Genomic DNA, 14,880 nt, shown 5'->3' with positions numbered 1-14,880 from the left:
TCGAATGTATCTTTAATACTAAAATGCCACTTATTGGATATCTTACTGATTCACTTGCGTGTAATTTTTGTTAACTTTTACAAATGGCAACTTCTTTATGAAGACCAACTTGGCTAATGCATTTTATGGAATGTGAGTTGTATCACTGAGTCACAGCTCTACACTCAAGCTCTTCCCCATCAGTCACAAGGGATAAGAATGGGGGCAATCAATACTTAATTTATGTTACAAGATTGAGGCACCAACTCCCGTCGATTCAAGCGAGACAGGATGACAAAAAGCAGGTGCCGGATGCACGTTCGTGCTCCCGACCATGATTACGGTCCGCTTGCTTACATGCTGTTTGCATGCAGGAACATACGCAAAGCCTGGTTGGTTGCACATTGGTGTCAGTGATTTGACTGAGCAGCAGATGAACTGTATATGATTATGTCCACGGCATATCTCACTCTAAAAGCATATCAGTAATCACCGTCCTTTTGTATTTTGGGATAAATTTCCTGTACATGGACTAAACAATTAAACTTTCAAAGAAAATGTTTTGTAAAATCATTCAAGTCTGGGAGAATTTTTCAGTTTGTGCCAAAAACAACAATTCTCAAACGTATAATTTGTTTTTATTTTATATATTTATCAAAACTTGAGAGCAAAAACTAGTAGATGCATTATTTTCATTTTTCCACTGTGGTAGGGCCATTTCAAAGCTGGCTCTTGCAAAAAGCTGATTTGGTTTTTCACAGCTAGATAATCATCAGAAACGCAGCATTATGCCATTTTGAATGTATTTTCTCACACACATTTGAACCTCCCCCAGTGTTTTCCAAAGTTTTGTAAAGGATCGAAGTGCAGGGAAATGAGCTGTCAGCAGAAAAGAAACAAACAAATGAAAGAAAAACCCCTTGAAGTCCAAGTAGTGCAAAATGCAGAACACTATGGGGTGGGTCAGGCTTTGTGCAAAGTATTGTAATTGCACACTGGGTTCTTGTATTTCACACGTCTCAAACTGGTGTTGCATGCTGGATTTTACTGCATGTTTCTTAGTGTTGTCTCAGTACCCTAAATGCAAGTTCATAGCATCTAATAACCAAATAAGTATTCCCTAATGGCAAGGCAAATATTTCTCATTGCCATGGAAACTCGTACTCCAAGCCCCTGCCAACACACGGACACAAACACACTGAAATAGCACATTCACATTTGGCAGTAAGTAGGTTAGTAAACAACAGAGCATCTGTCCAGGTTAGGTTAGGACCCTTTCCGTAGAAAAGATTCATTTTGATTGACTGAGATTCTCAGCAGGTCAGTGCAACCCAAAAACCTGTGTCACTGAATTTCCGTAAGATTTCATTCAGACAGGAACACAGATTTATTGGGAAACTTTAAACTAAATAAAACCTCAAATGATGTCCTATCACTTGCAAATATGTGATGAAATCAGTTTAGATGGTAAGGTTGTTATATAAAATCCTAAAAGATGGAGACGGGGCGTAGAGTAAACCAGGACCAGGATTTAGCCTTTACTATAAAACTGGCACACTTAAGGCACTCTTCTAATCTCTGTTTAAGGTTGTTTTAGGTAGTTTGACACTATAAAGTCCTGGATCAATCCAAGTAATCCTGTGAAGTATAGTCAGAAAGATAATGTACAAGTGTGAATCTGAAAATAAAGCAATAGCACAGGTTAAAAAAACCAAAACAAAACGTGTAATTCAGGGAGAAAAAATGTTGCTACTGAGGAAAAAAAAGCAGCTGGAAATTTGTTGTGAATCAAAGCAAATAAAGACATGGCCACAACAACTTGGGTGGGCCACTAATATCTGTTCCACATTTATCCTCTTTCTATTCTCAGTTCTCTTCCATTAAATTTGACCTGTCTTTATAGACTTTTACGAAGAACCTGAAACTGGTATTTAAAAAAAAAAAAAAAGGCGTCAGAAGAAAGATGAAGAAAGTGGTTTCATACTGGTGGGGCGCCTGCCAGGACAAAACAAGACTGATGACAGGACTGGCTTCCTGTCTAGAACAATAGAGAACCAGTAACCTCCTGATGGTTGACCATTAACTGTGCAGATAAAGAACTCTGTACAAATAGCAGGTTAATTATGTAATTAATTTTTTTTTTTTTTTTTAAAGCGTTTATTTCCTTCAGTGCAGAAAAGAAACACTGATGAGTGATCATCATCATAGATGATATGAAATGTTAAAATTCATTTATTTTATTCAAAAGTTCACAAGAGTGTTTCAGTGACTCCAAGCTACACTTAATACAAGCCTTGGTCTAGCTGTTTTTGTTTCGTACAAGACAAATCCAGTTAAATAGATAGCAATAAAAACAAAACAATCCTTGTCCATCTTCGTGATGCTGATCTAATTGAAGTGTTGCGTTGTGAAAACATCTCGGGTCCATTTTAGTCATTACGTAAGCAGAAATATTAGCTCTAAAGTATGTTCTTTATTACGTATAAAAGTAGTCTGGAAAAATTATTTAATCAAATAAATCTGTGGAATCTTCCTGTCTGCAAGCAGTGTTGCCACAGAGCTCTGCGGGGCAAATCGGCATGAATTTAAATCATTCCTGTAGTTTGTTCTCCCCAGCAAACATTTCTAAGCAGATGTTAAACCTTCAGCTTTTTCTTAGATTAACTTCAATCATCATTCTTGCTTCTGGTTTAGTTTAATCCTGAGTAAACCAAAACTGGGACTGATTTAAGCCAAGTCTCTGCATGTGACTTGGATTTAAGTGAGTTTACAGCCAGTTTAGTCTGGGATAAACTCCAGCTTTGAAACTGATCCTACATGTCTCTGTCTGGCTCTGACTTTTTGTTTATAGTCATGCTATTTAACATTTAAAATCTCAAACCTTTCCATTTCCTAAAATTTACCCATTTCTTTTTTTAAAAAATTGTAATGGTAATGTCTACGCACCTTAAATAGACTTTATGGATTGATCTAATGAAAATGGGTTATTTAGATAGACATTATGTTTTGTATCTGACAGCAATTGTAACAATCACTGTTTCTAGCTCATATTCACATTTTTATTTTTTGGCATTTAAGTAGTACATCGTGACTTGAAATCATTTTAACCAAATTAATTGTTTCTGATATCACTGAGAGGGATTAACCTTGTCTTGGAGAATCTGTAAGTGGTGATGCTTTTAATGGAAGTCATGTCTGTAATCTTCCTAAGCATGCGTGGCATTGATAAAGCTTTATGAATGTTAATAATCATGTATCACAACCTTCCGCAATGTTTATGAAATATAAGTGGTGTACATGCCCCCTTGATGAATGCATGTTTTATACCTACTGAAAGTTATGATTATTAACCTTGCAAGACCTTATCTATGTATGTATTATGTTGTGTTAATATTTTTTAAATATGTATTTCCTTTGAAGTTTGACTTAGAATTGCTATTAAATTTCACCACAATATTTTCCATTCATAATTTTTTTAGAAGTTTTGGCCCTTAAGTCCACAGTACACAGCTCTGCCTGTGAACTCAACATAACCAATTTATAAAGCAGCTGTCCTCATCAAAAATAGATGACTGAGAACATAGTCAGCATTTGAAATGAACAATAGTTTTGACTGTTTTTGACTTGGTGTCTTTATGAGATGAATGCATTTTAGTTAAGTGCACAGAGTGAATGAACTGAACCACAGGTGTCAAACTCTAATTTTCAAGGGCCGATATCCTCCAGGTTTCCGTTGTCTCCATGCTCCAACAAACCTGACCGAAATGAATAAATATGTTGACAAGAAGCTGCTGGATGCATTTGATTAGAATGGGGTGTGTTGGTAGAGGGAAACAACAAAAAGCTGCCGGATACCGACCCTCAAGGACTGGAGTTTGACACCCTTGATCTAAACATGTACCCTTTCACATTTACAGCATGCACTTCCATGCTTTCAGGACGTTAAATTGACACATTTGCCTCAATAGTTGTATGTAGCAAGAAGTGGTGGTCAACCAAGGTCATTATAGATCATGGTGTCCTGCAAACTTTTTCCAAATTGCTGGACAATACCTTGTGTTTGTGTAGTTTTCGCCTGTTCCATACGGCAGTAAACTGAGTTAAGGATTTAGCAAAAACGACCTTGAGAAATTTGCTTTGTGCACATCTTAGGGTATAAAATGTATCATACCCTAAAAGTCAAATCATGCCAGTTTACAGTGATCACTTCATTGAAGGTTCATAAGACACTACAGTTGAATTGTTAAACAGTTACCTTCTTATATGTTGTGGGTACATTAAAGCATGTGTGGTGATAACTCCTTTTTTATTTGCATCTTCAAGATTAAACTGCAACACATGGACAACCACAGTAAAGCTAATGCTGCTTCATTCACTGGGATGTCCCTTGCAGTCTTTATGATGAAGACAACACTAAATGGACTCTTTCAAAGAATCTAGCACATGGGTGGGCAACTCTATGGGCCAAAATCCTGCAAGTGTTTGGAGTTTCCCTGCTGCAATAGAACTGTCACAAATCAATGGCTAATTGGCAGATTAGTGAAGAGTTTAATGTCCGGATCTGCACCAATCTGCTAATGAAGTTTGATGTGTGTTAGGTGTGTTGCAGCAGGGAAACTCCTAACATTTGCAGGACTGCGCCCCTCAAGGACCAGAGTTGCCCATCCCTGTTCTAGGGAATAATGGAATGAAACAGTCAGTCTTTATTTACACCAAAGGCACGTAGCTGTGACACTATTTAAACACCAAAATTCATGCTTTCTGGAGCAAATACCTGAAGAGTCTAGATGAATTGCTCTCATCCCTACAAACACAATTCCGTGCTTGTATTTTCTTTGCCATGTAGAAGCTGGTCTGAAACACCAGCTAGTTTAGCAACATTTAGAACTGAAGGGATGGCTATTTGTCTTGTTTTAAGCTCAAATTTAGTAACATACAGGAGTCTATGCCATTGCATAGCACAACCTTTTCTGAAGCATCAAGATCACATGCTTGTATCCAGTTGCTCATTGTCACATAATTTCTGCTCTTTGGTTTCAGGGAAGAAGAGTTAGGAAATGACTAAACCAATACTACTACACAGTCTTGTTAGTGAAGGCTTATAGACATATATACATATATCTTATGTTTGCGTTCAGGCTAAGTTAATGCAGCGGATGGCTAACTGCACCAGTGTAGCATAAGTTACCTTAGCTGAGCTGCTGGGTGACATAGCTACATGTGTAGGAACATGTTTAATTGTTTAAAACAGCATTACATGGGGTTTAGAAGTGGTACACTCTATGCTGACTGAAAATGAAGTGGGTATACCTACATATACCCTGGACTACACCACTGCTTGTATATATCAGGTCAACATCTCGCATCTTCCTTTGCCATTTTAGTTTGATTGACATTCACTAAATTTCCACAAGAAGTAAGTAAAATGGCGAAGTTAGGTTTATTGGTAGGAAAAAAATGTCTTGTAGGGATTAGTCAGGATTTATTTAGTTGGTTTCCTTCTTCATTTTCACCACTAGATGTCACTAAATCCCGACCATTGCGCCTATTTAAAGAGAATTTTATAATGATGTAAAACATGAACTTCTAATCAGTCCAATATGTTTTTTGTTTCACAGATTTTAGCCAGAGATCTGACGGATAATTTAAACCCATGAGTAACTAAAATATTAACTAGGTATGGGGATTAAAGTGAGCATGCTCTGAAGCAGTTCTGACAATAATGTGGCCTTGAGCTTTCAGTAGCGAATAAAGCATGCTGCAGAATTGTCTATAGCTGTCACTGGTCTGATTTATTTATTTCATAGTTGCTTTATGGCTGTTTGGGTATTGCCCTCCTGGTGCTACAGCTATCAAAAGTTATAAATGTTTGTGTGTTTTGTGTGTGTTTGCGCATATAGGTTGTTCTGACAAGTATGTGTGATGGCAGTTTGAAAATTTCTGCAACTACATAAATTTTGTATGAGTTAGGCACTTTTAATTATAATGAGGAGCACAGGTTCTCTTCTCTGTTACATCATCCTGCCCCCATCCACATCTCCCTTCTGTGGTTGCCTCTTGATGCTCTAACAGTTTTCATGCATTATTTAAGAGCTGACTATGACGAGCCATTTGTTGCCACTCCGACTCACCTTTCCCTCTCTCAAGAGCGCGTTTCATAGCTTCCATAGTGATAGCTGACCCCAGTAAGACCTCTTTTACTGCGCTGTTGATTGATTGTTTTGGTTTGTGTGATGGGGGAATAAAAGATTGTGGAAAGTATATGTCCACGGGGGGTTAAAAACGGAAATGAGGGGTCAGCGAAAAAATTGCCAATTTTGTAGTTTTTCTTTGAGATTCTGCTTGGAGTAAAGACTTGAAAGATTTTCTTTGGAGTGTGCGGTTTTTTTTTTTTTGGTTTTTTTTTTTTTAAATTAAATGACATTTTCCAAATATGTGACTGAAACAAAACTTGGGGCAACAAAGCCATATCTTTACTAGAATTGGAAAAAAAAAAACACACATGACTAATCACTGAACAAACAGAAGCTGAGTTCTCAAGGTTGGATAAGGAATTGTGGTCAAAAATGAACATTCTGACTACACAAAAACAAGACAAGCTTGCACAAACAAAGGAACATTAGTTGATGTGATGCCTCTACTCAGAAATACCCAAGATGTCTGGCCTGGTTTCTGCCTCTTTGTTCTTGTTCGCTTTCTGTATCTCTTCCCATCCTGTTATAACCGAGCAACTGTCCCATGTGCCAGTCATGCCTGAAGACCTGTCTGCCTCCTGCACAGCACACCCTCCTGCTGTCTCTCCCCTTCAGATAAGATCAGGAAGAACCAAATATTAAAGCCGCATCCCACCTTAAAACTATGTCTGCCTGCAGTCCCTGTACTCTCTTGAGATCCTTTGACAGTAACAGTAGACCTGATGGCCAGCGGTATGTCGGTGGGGGTGTCTGCCTCATTGTTTCTTTAAACCTCTGGCTTCTGTTCTTTGCTGTACAGGGAAAACTGCATGATATCTCTCAAATTTGAAAGAGTCTTGTTATCTATTAGTTCCCTTGTCTGGTGGTTTCCAACCTGGGGTCCTTGCCCTCCTTTGGTTGGATACCAATTCCCCCCCTGGACAAATCTCAGCTCTAGGTACTTACACAGAGGTGGTTAAAATAAGAGTTTCCCATGAGTGAAATGACAGTAGGTTTGCTGGATTATTAAGTCTGTGAGGATATAGCCCATCAAACACAGAAATATGTTGGCTGAGTGGGACCAGCAAGCAGATGCAGGGTCCTGAATCAAACCTCATGTAATGGAAAGATGGTCTTCATGAGCAAATTGGAGAACAAAGTTATAAAATGTTGTAGTATTTCCGCTACAGATGAAACACTCTTGTGGCACAGTGTGTTCATGTTTCTTTGCACACTTATTTTTGCACTCATTTACTTGGAATATAAATTTGCCTCGAGAGGAAATTAAGTCCCTTTTTGCCCGTGTAGATGTGTTCTCATCAAACGCTTCCCAAGCATTGGGCTTCTACGAATCCGGCCTCGAGGGTGTGAATTACCTTGGCCGTGATGAGTTCATTCACCGTCAAGCTAATTTAATCTTGAAGAAATATTTCTGGGAGAATGCATACATAAAGTGTTGGCTTTTCCACTGCTAAGACACACTGTACCCAGAGTGGCAAAACACACAGTTTCCAAACAATCAGCACCATGCACTATCAAAGCCACAGGCACACAGCAGTGTGAGAACAGCCTTGGCAGGGGGGGGGAGAGTGCATCTTTTGTTGTAGATACAGGTGGAACAGTTTCCAGGGAAAAAAAAGACAAAGTCTAGGAACTGCTGAGCATGCGTGGTGGTTGGACACCAGTGTATAATAAATGGAAAATGCCGTAAAAATTTCAAGGCAGCACTTAAGTGCATTCTGATGTGAGTTTAAATAACCAGGAAAGATGGATTTCACTTCCTGAGTTGAGCAGATGTAACATGAGAATTTAATTCTTCCTGACAGCGGAGAGACGATACGAGGTGAAAAGAAGCAGCAGAGACAAAGGCAAACGAGTACAAATGTAATATTCTTGAAATATACATGCAAAAATCCATGTAGCCTAATTCAAATAATGATTGACCAATTCTTAGTGTGTTCAGTTTCCTTTGGTGTGGTCAAAAGTTTGAAGTGAGGCAAGAAAAACTTTGCAAGAGAACAGTTATAACCCATCTGGTTTCACTGCTTGGCTTATTACACCCCCCTTTTGTTGACTTTTTTTTTCTGGTTGAACTAAGTTAAAATTACATAGGTTTCAGAACTGAACCTATTTGTTTGCCTTGTTTTGATGCACATAATCACATCTTTAGTAAGGAAATATGAAACCCAGCTGAAAGCTTCAGAGGAAGATGGGACATTTAACGGGAAACTCGAAGGAATATGCCTTGATTTGTTTTCCAGGGAGATGATCAGAAGCATGAAGGAAAACCAGCTTTGTCTGTGCATCGTAGGCTATGATCTTCTCTGAATAAGCTGACGCTGCCATGATTATGTAGCATGTTGTTATTTTTGTTCTGTCCTTCCCAGCGTTGTAATGGTGAAGACAGATTTTATGGATTTTTAATGAGTCTGCTGGGATGTAATGGTCCTGTCCTTTAGCACATTCATAAATAAATAAATATATATATATATATATATATATATATATATTTACACACTCTCACACAGGAAATCAAAGTTATCGCTTTGGTTTCTTTTCTACATAGTTGTTTTGTAAAAGATTAATGCAGAATTATATATTTGTTAAAGATGCTGGATGAGACTGAACTTTCTCGCTTTTATCTCTCTTTGCTTCTTTATGGTCGAAATGTGTGATTCTTTGGCGAGTCTTTGCAGTGCTTTGCCAGATTCAAATCTTTTTCCCAGGAAACTGACTTGCAGCCGTCCTTGTGTGTTTTCTCTTTCACACGCTTTCTGCAGCTGCCCTTTACTTTGAGTTTGACGCTCTGGTCCGCGTCTCAGTGTGCGCCTTGGAAAAACAGTAAATGAAGTCAAATGCCTTGAAGCTTTGCTGCATTTATCGTTCTTTCTTGCTTGTGATGGCACTTTCAGTGCCCTTTTAGACAGTGGGCTTTGGTTTTTTTTTTCCCCTTCCCTTTAAATCCCCCCAAACACCATCTGTTGTCTTTGGTGTTCAACATCTATACAGCAGAGCTGCTGTCCCCGTTACCCACAGTTTATTACTCTCTGAAGAAGGCCAAATGTCCAATTTTCGAAAGCAATAAACTGGCAAGCCACTGTGCTGACAGAAAACTCTCAAGCCCCTGTTGAGTTGTTTAGAATTTTTGCCTGATTTAAGACTCTTCTTTCATGAGTTTGATTAATTTTCTATCAGTTTTGTATTATTTTAAAATGATCTGTAATCTTGTTTGTGTCTCTCTACTCATTACAGATCATGTAAAGCGGAAGATTCGCCGGCGGCCTTTTTGGGGGCGTGGCATTATACGGAAGAGGAAGATCTACAAGAAAGGAGAGGAAGAGGAGGAACCAGAGGCAGAGGCGGAAGCTGCAGGGCCCAGTGACTCGTGTTTAACACAGGATGAGGAATCATCTTGTGACACTACTGGTCCTCAGCCTAATGGTCATCACCCCCATGTTCCATCCACAGAAGAAGAGAGCTCCAACGAGCCCCCAGTCGTGCCTCCCACCGATCCTCCAGATATAGGCGAAGCCATACAGGAGCCAAAACCTGGGGAGAAGGAGCAGGAGGAGCCCACAGCCAAAGAGGCAAAGTCTGAGAACACAGAAAAACCCACGGAGCCGCACCGCCTCGGTGGCAGCTCGCAGTCGAATGCAGATGGGGATAGCCAGCCCAAACAGGCTGACTTCCAGCCTTTGATCAAAACGTCCGAGTGTTCAGACGCTCAGGTCCAGCCTGAACAAACAGAGGGTCTTAAAGCTTCACAAGTGGACTGTGTGAATGGAACCGAGTCAATGGACAGCCTGGACTTGCACAGCCTCAAGAGGAGCAGTGAGGCTGACACAAGGACTCCTCAGAGCACAGCTGAGGGCTGTAACAAGCCAGACCAGGAAGAGCACAAAGACAAGAGCGAGAGCAAACCTACTCAGGAGCAACATACCCTGGATGGTGGGCCAGTTACAGAAACAAAGGAAGATCAGGATAAGGAAGGTATAAAGCTACAAATTAAGCATTTTTATGCATTTTGCCCTTTTTTAAATAGTAACAAAAGGATGTTTGTTAATTTTTACACAGCCGGGAATTGAACGTGTAGTAAATTTTGTCAAGAAACTGAGCCCAGAGGCTGAGAGGTTGTGTGTGTGTGTGTGTGTGTGTGTGTGTGTGTGTGTGTGTGTGTGTGTGTGTGTGTGTGTGTGTGTGTGTGTGTGTGTGTGTGTGTGTGTGTGTGTGTGTGTCCCATCTCTGACTCAGAAATTGAGTTTCTTTCACATGCCATAAATTCCCTGCCTTTTTTCTTTCTCTTACTGCAGTATGAGTCGCAGATGAACAAAAACTTTGTCTGATTATTGTCCTGTGGCTCAGAAACATTATGTGCAGGAGCCAGCTAAAAGTGCTGATAAAATATGTTAAAGCCATCAGAGGAAGGCATGATCACACGACAGAAACAAAGCGTGGCTCTTTACTCAGCAGACAACTCGGCTGCTCCGCCCCCACTCTCATTACCGGCTGGGCCAGGCCCTTTGTTTCCTTCAAAGCATTTTTGTTGTTTTTTTTAACAATATTAGAACTGGACAGGAAGTCAAATGTGAAGGAGTACTGCACTTCACTAGATGTTAGTTGCTTCAGTTGGATATTTTTTGTCATGCTGTAGTATATTGTGTTAATCTATATGTATATAAAGTATATCCTTATATGTATAATGTGCACATTTACATTTCTTTAATAGTTTTACTACAAACTAAACGTATGTCTTGTCATAGATGGTTCCAAAGAAAAGACAAGCATGTGGAGTTCCTCAGAGCTGCTGGAAGGATCTGCTGGAATGGCAGAGGAAGAACCACAACCAGTCCCACCCCATCCTCCAGTAGTGGTTGACCACCAGCAACTTTTGGTAAACATTTCTTTAAAAATTCTTTGGCTTTTTCTGCTAAATGCAAGGATGCGAAGACAAAGTGTCCACAGAGTGGAGACGTCTGATCCACCACAGCATAAGATGTGGTCTTTAGACTCTGCAGCAGGTATTGGATCTAGTTTCAATACAAAGCTGCTTTATAGCTTATTTCAAGTGTAAATTCACAGCAGCTCCTGCTATTGATTTTAGTGGAATGTGTGCATGCAAGCACACACAACCTATTATTGATAATTTATTCAACACTTTGTCTTAGTCTGGCAGGGTGGTGGTACTGTCAGATAGGAATAAAAATCCTTCCTTTTACTTTTTCACTGATTTTTGAAGTCAACTAAACATACTAATTAAAGTCAATGAGTTGATTTTGATGTCACTGCGGTGCCATCATTACTGTGTGCCCTCTATACACACTAGTGTTGTTTTTACTCAGTTTGGGGGCTGTAGTGGCCTGCATTGTGCAGTAACAAAGCAAAACCTGTTACTATGCTGGGTGCATGGAGGAGCTGCAGCCGCTGTCTGGAGAGCAGCTGCTCCAACAGGCGAGCTCAACAACGTCCCCACATTTCCGTTGTCTGCCTACCAGGGTTTTTTTTTTTTTTTTTTTTGCTTCTGAAGCATGACATTTATATTACGTTTCAGTGAGTCCTCATTGCGCTGGTGGAACCAGCTTCATCCAGCATAACTGCCATATTTCCTTTTGTTTCCTTGCCATTGTCACGATGCTCAGGCTATCCAGCAGGAACAACACTGTGAACGGTTCTGTGTGCCTGCATTATAAAACACAGCTCTCCTCCTTCCCCAAACAAAAATTAGCCCATGTTTAAAAATAGAAGTTGACCGTGCCGTTCCTACAAATTGATTTGTCGTGCACTTCCCCGCTGATGGCAGAAGTTTTTGATTTTTAGATGGAAATTTTCTTTGTTAATGAAAAGACTCATTTGAAAAAGATGTAGAAAAACTGATGTTTGTCTTGTTACACAATTTAACATAATACATAATTTCAGAAAATCACTTCTGACACTTCCTATTTTCTCTAAATAAAGTCTAAAAGGTCTAAAGGAATCATTTTGTGTGTATTTGAAGAATACACACAAACAAGTTGCATCTGCTATTAATGACCAAGATTTTAACGTTTTAAAACCTCTTCATTAACTTTGCTCAGCCTTTATTCTAATTCAGGCCATGAAAGATGGAACAACTGCACTGACTTACTCACTTCCAAAGACAGATTGGAGATTTAAAAAGCACCATCTTCCATCTTAGTCTTTGAAACTAACATTTTAATGTGGAAAATGCATTTTCTGATCTTGATTGCATGACATTTTTTAGGTTTAACAGCTGAGTATCGGTATTAAAAGCAATGTGTTGCGATGTTATTGTATGTTTCCAAACAAAAAAGTCAATTAAATAATTCAGCAACATAAATGATATAACAGGTTCTTTTCGTGAGAGAAAAGGATATGTAAAGGTTAGTGTCCTGGCTTCGTACACTATCACTTCTTAGGTTGTGATATTAAATACCGAAGCTAAGAAAAAGCTAAATGCTCTTCAGTGAATTACCTCTCGGTAGCAAATGTTTAGAAGCATAGTTTTCTCCTATTCTGTGAGAGAAGCAGCTTTAGTTCATTGTTACACTCTTGATTGGTCACTTATTGCGTCCAATGGACTGTTAAATCACCTTTTTGGTGGAGAGTTGTGTATGCTGAAGAAGAAATAGGTGGACTTTGTGCGTGCGTGTGTGTGTCTTTGTGTGTGCCCCCAGTCTGATTGCTGTTTGATGCAGCAGTCTGAGCTTAGGCTGGTTCCCCTGGAAAGGCAAACCATTGTTAATTTTAGTGGACCAGTAGCGGTAGTTAAATCTCTTCCATATTCCACCATGTCAGAGTGAAAAATGTGCACTTCAGAGACCTGCTGCCTGCTTTTTTTTTCCTTCTTTTTTTTTTTGGTATAAGAAACATTGAAGTGAGCGTCCGAGTGTGTATGTGTGTGTACATATAAAATATAATGGTATTCGGGTTCTAACAACAGAAAGTGTACTAATAGTTATTTGGTGCCGTGGGAATCAAGGTGTGGAGGATGAGGAAGAGCAATCATGGGTAACCAGCCTTGAGCTTGCTCCGCATCCGTAGGTCTTTTCTGCAGCTGATGCTGTCACACTGCCCCATCTCAGATGGATAACTCCTAACTTCTTAAGCATGCCATCCATCTCTGCGGTGCTCTGCACTGTCACGCGGGGGTCCCACCTAATACCCCAAGTGGAAATTGGAGCTTCGGCTCAGTGGGCTCCCTTGACAGCACTTCCCGCTGATCAGATTGGGTGGGTGGGTGGGGGGGGTTGTTTTAGAGCGCTCTGTGTAGCGTAATTGGTGTAAAAGAAGTGTTCTTCTGACATGTGCGTACTTCTCTCCTGCTCGCTCCAAAGTGACATCCAGCTATCAAACCATTATCTAGTGGCTTTTCCACATGTCCTACTGGGACGGCGGGGGTACATATCTCCTCTCGCTGAGCCCGACACTCTCTTTCAATCTGATTGACAAGCTTTTTAGTTGGCTTAATCTACGAGCTTCCGCTGGCTGCCCCTACGAACAGCCACACGCAGCACTAATCTGGGCTTTTATTTGTTAGTGCAGGGAAGAAGGGATATATCTTAAAGAAGCAGATTGTGAAAAGTGGGGACTGTGAATAATTGCGCTTTCTTCCCCGGCTTACGGAACAAATTGAATTTCCGGTGCGCAGGATGAGAGTCACCATTTAAGCAGATATTTGCTGGCAGGGCTGGAACTGGCAAACTGCCTGATTTGTGTTGGGCCCCACAGCGAGCCGTGCACTGTTTCTTCTCTCCTCAGTTGCATTCATTGATTGCAGAGGCCTCATTATTCCTGACTTTTAACTTGATGGAAGAGGCTCTGAAATCTCTCTGGAGTTGAATGCCGTCAGTGTTATGAGTTTGCTCACAGACCTTACCTTCAAATCTTGTAGGACAGAAATGTTATTATTCCAGCACTCGCATCCGGCTTTTCAGAACCACCACGCGGTTATTTGCTCGCGCTCACTTAGTAAAATCAACTTGTGTTATTGCCAGTTTCATTGATATGATGCTCTACGCGGTCTGGATCAAAATGAATTCTTCAGCTTGAATAAAACGAGTCCAGAGGCTCGTCTCCCCCCCCCCCCCAAATCCACGCCGTCTCTCGTCCTCAGCTGTTTTCTTTCATCGACAATCAGACACTCGTCCGCAGATGGGTTCGGAGAAGTGGCGCCGAAGATTGCAGATGAGAATTCAGTAACAAGAAATCCAATCTGGCTCGGCAATTTTTCCTCCATCTTACTCAGAACACACAGATTATGGTGTGTTCTGCTGCTTTTATGCTCAGAAAAAAAAGGCAAGTGTTTCTTGTTGCTGGCACAGTATGGAGTCTTCTGGTTTGATGCTTGGCTTTTACAGCATGTCAGCATTTCCTTCTTTCTTCTTTAAAAGCTTGTCAACAGAAATGGCCCCATTTCAGTTTGTCATCCTGCTTCATTTTTAGCTCTAATGACAGCGCGGGCCCCTCCAGCGAAGGGGCCGTACTGCGTGTCTGTACGAGACAGAACAGGCTAATAGTAGTGCTGGACTGTTGTTTGATTGTCAATAAAAGTAGATGGCATTTGAAGTGCTTCTTTTATTTTCATTCATTCCTGCTGATGGTTCTGACAGTGCTGCTATTTGCATGTAAATGCCCTTACAAGGCTGTGTGCCTTTTGGCCATGCACGCCAGGGCCAGTTGTGTCAATAACTTGCACATGATAAACATAACCACCGGTTATTGCCGTCATATT

At 40.3% G+C, this 14,880-nt stretch overlaps 1 protein-coding gene across 1 annotated transcript in view; it reads left to right on the top strand.

Moving 5' to 3' along the window:
- atad2b (ATPase family AAA domain containing 2B) overlaps positions 1-14,880 on the top strand; it is a 69,014-nt gene that overhangs the window by 40,063 nt on the left and 14,071 nt on the right. The window contains exons 25-26 of the mRNA XM_079255468.1: positions 9,405-10,142; positions 10,913-11,043. Of these exons, the coding sequence (XP_079111594.1) occupies positions 9,405-10,142; positions 10,913-11,043 (869 nt within the window). The remainder of the gene's footprint in view (positions 1-9,404; positions 10,143-10,912; positions 11,044-14,880) is intronic.

Source organism: Telmatherina bonti (genome assembly GCF_933228915.1).
Source record: "Telmatherina bonti genome assembly, chromosome: 16".
NCBI lineage: Eukaryota > Metazoa > Chordata > Actinopteri > Atheriniformes > Telmatherinidae > Telmatherina > Telmatherina bonti.
This window is presented reverse-complemented; position numbering and strand designations above follow the sequence as displayed.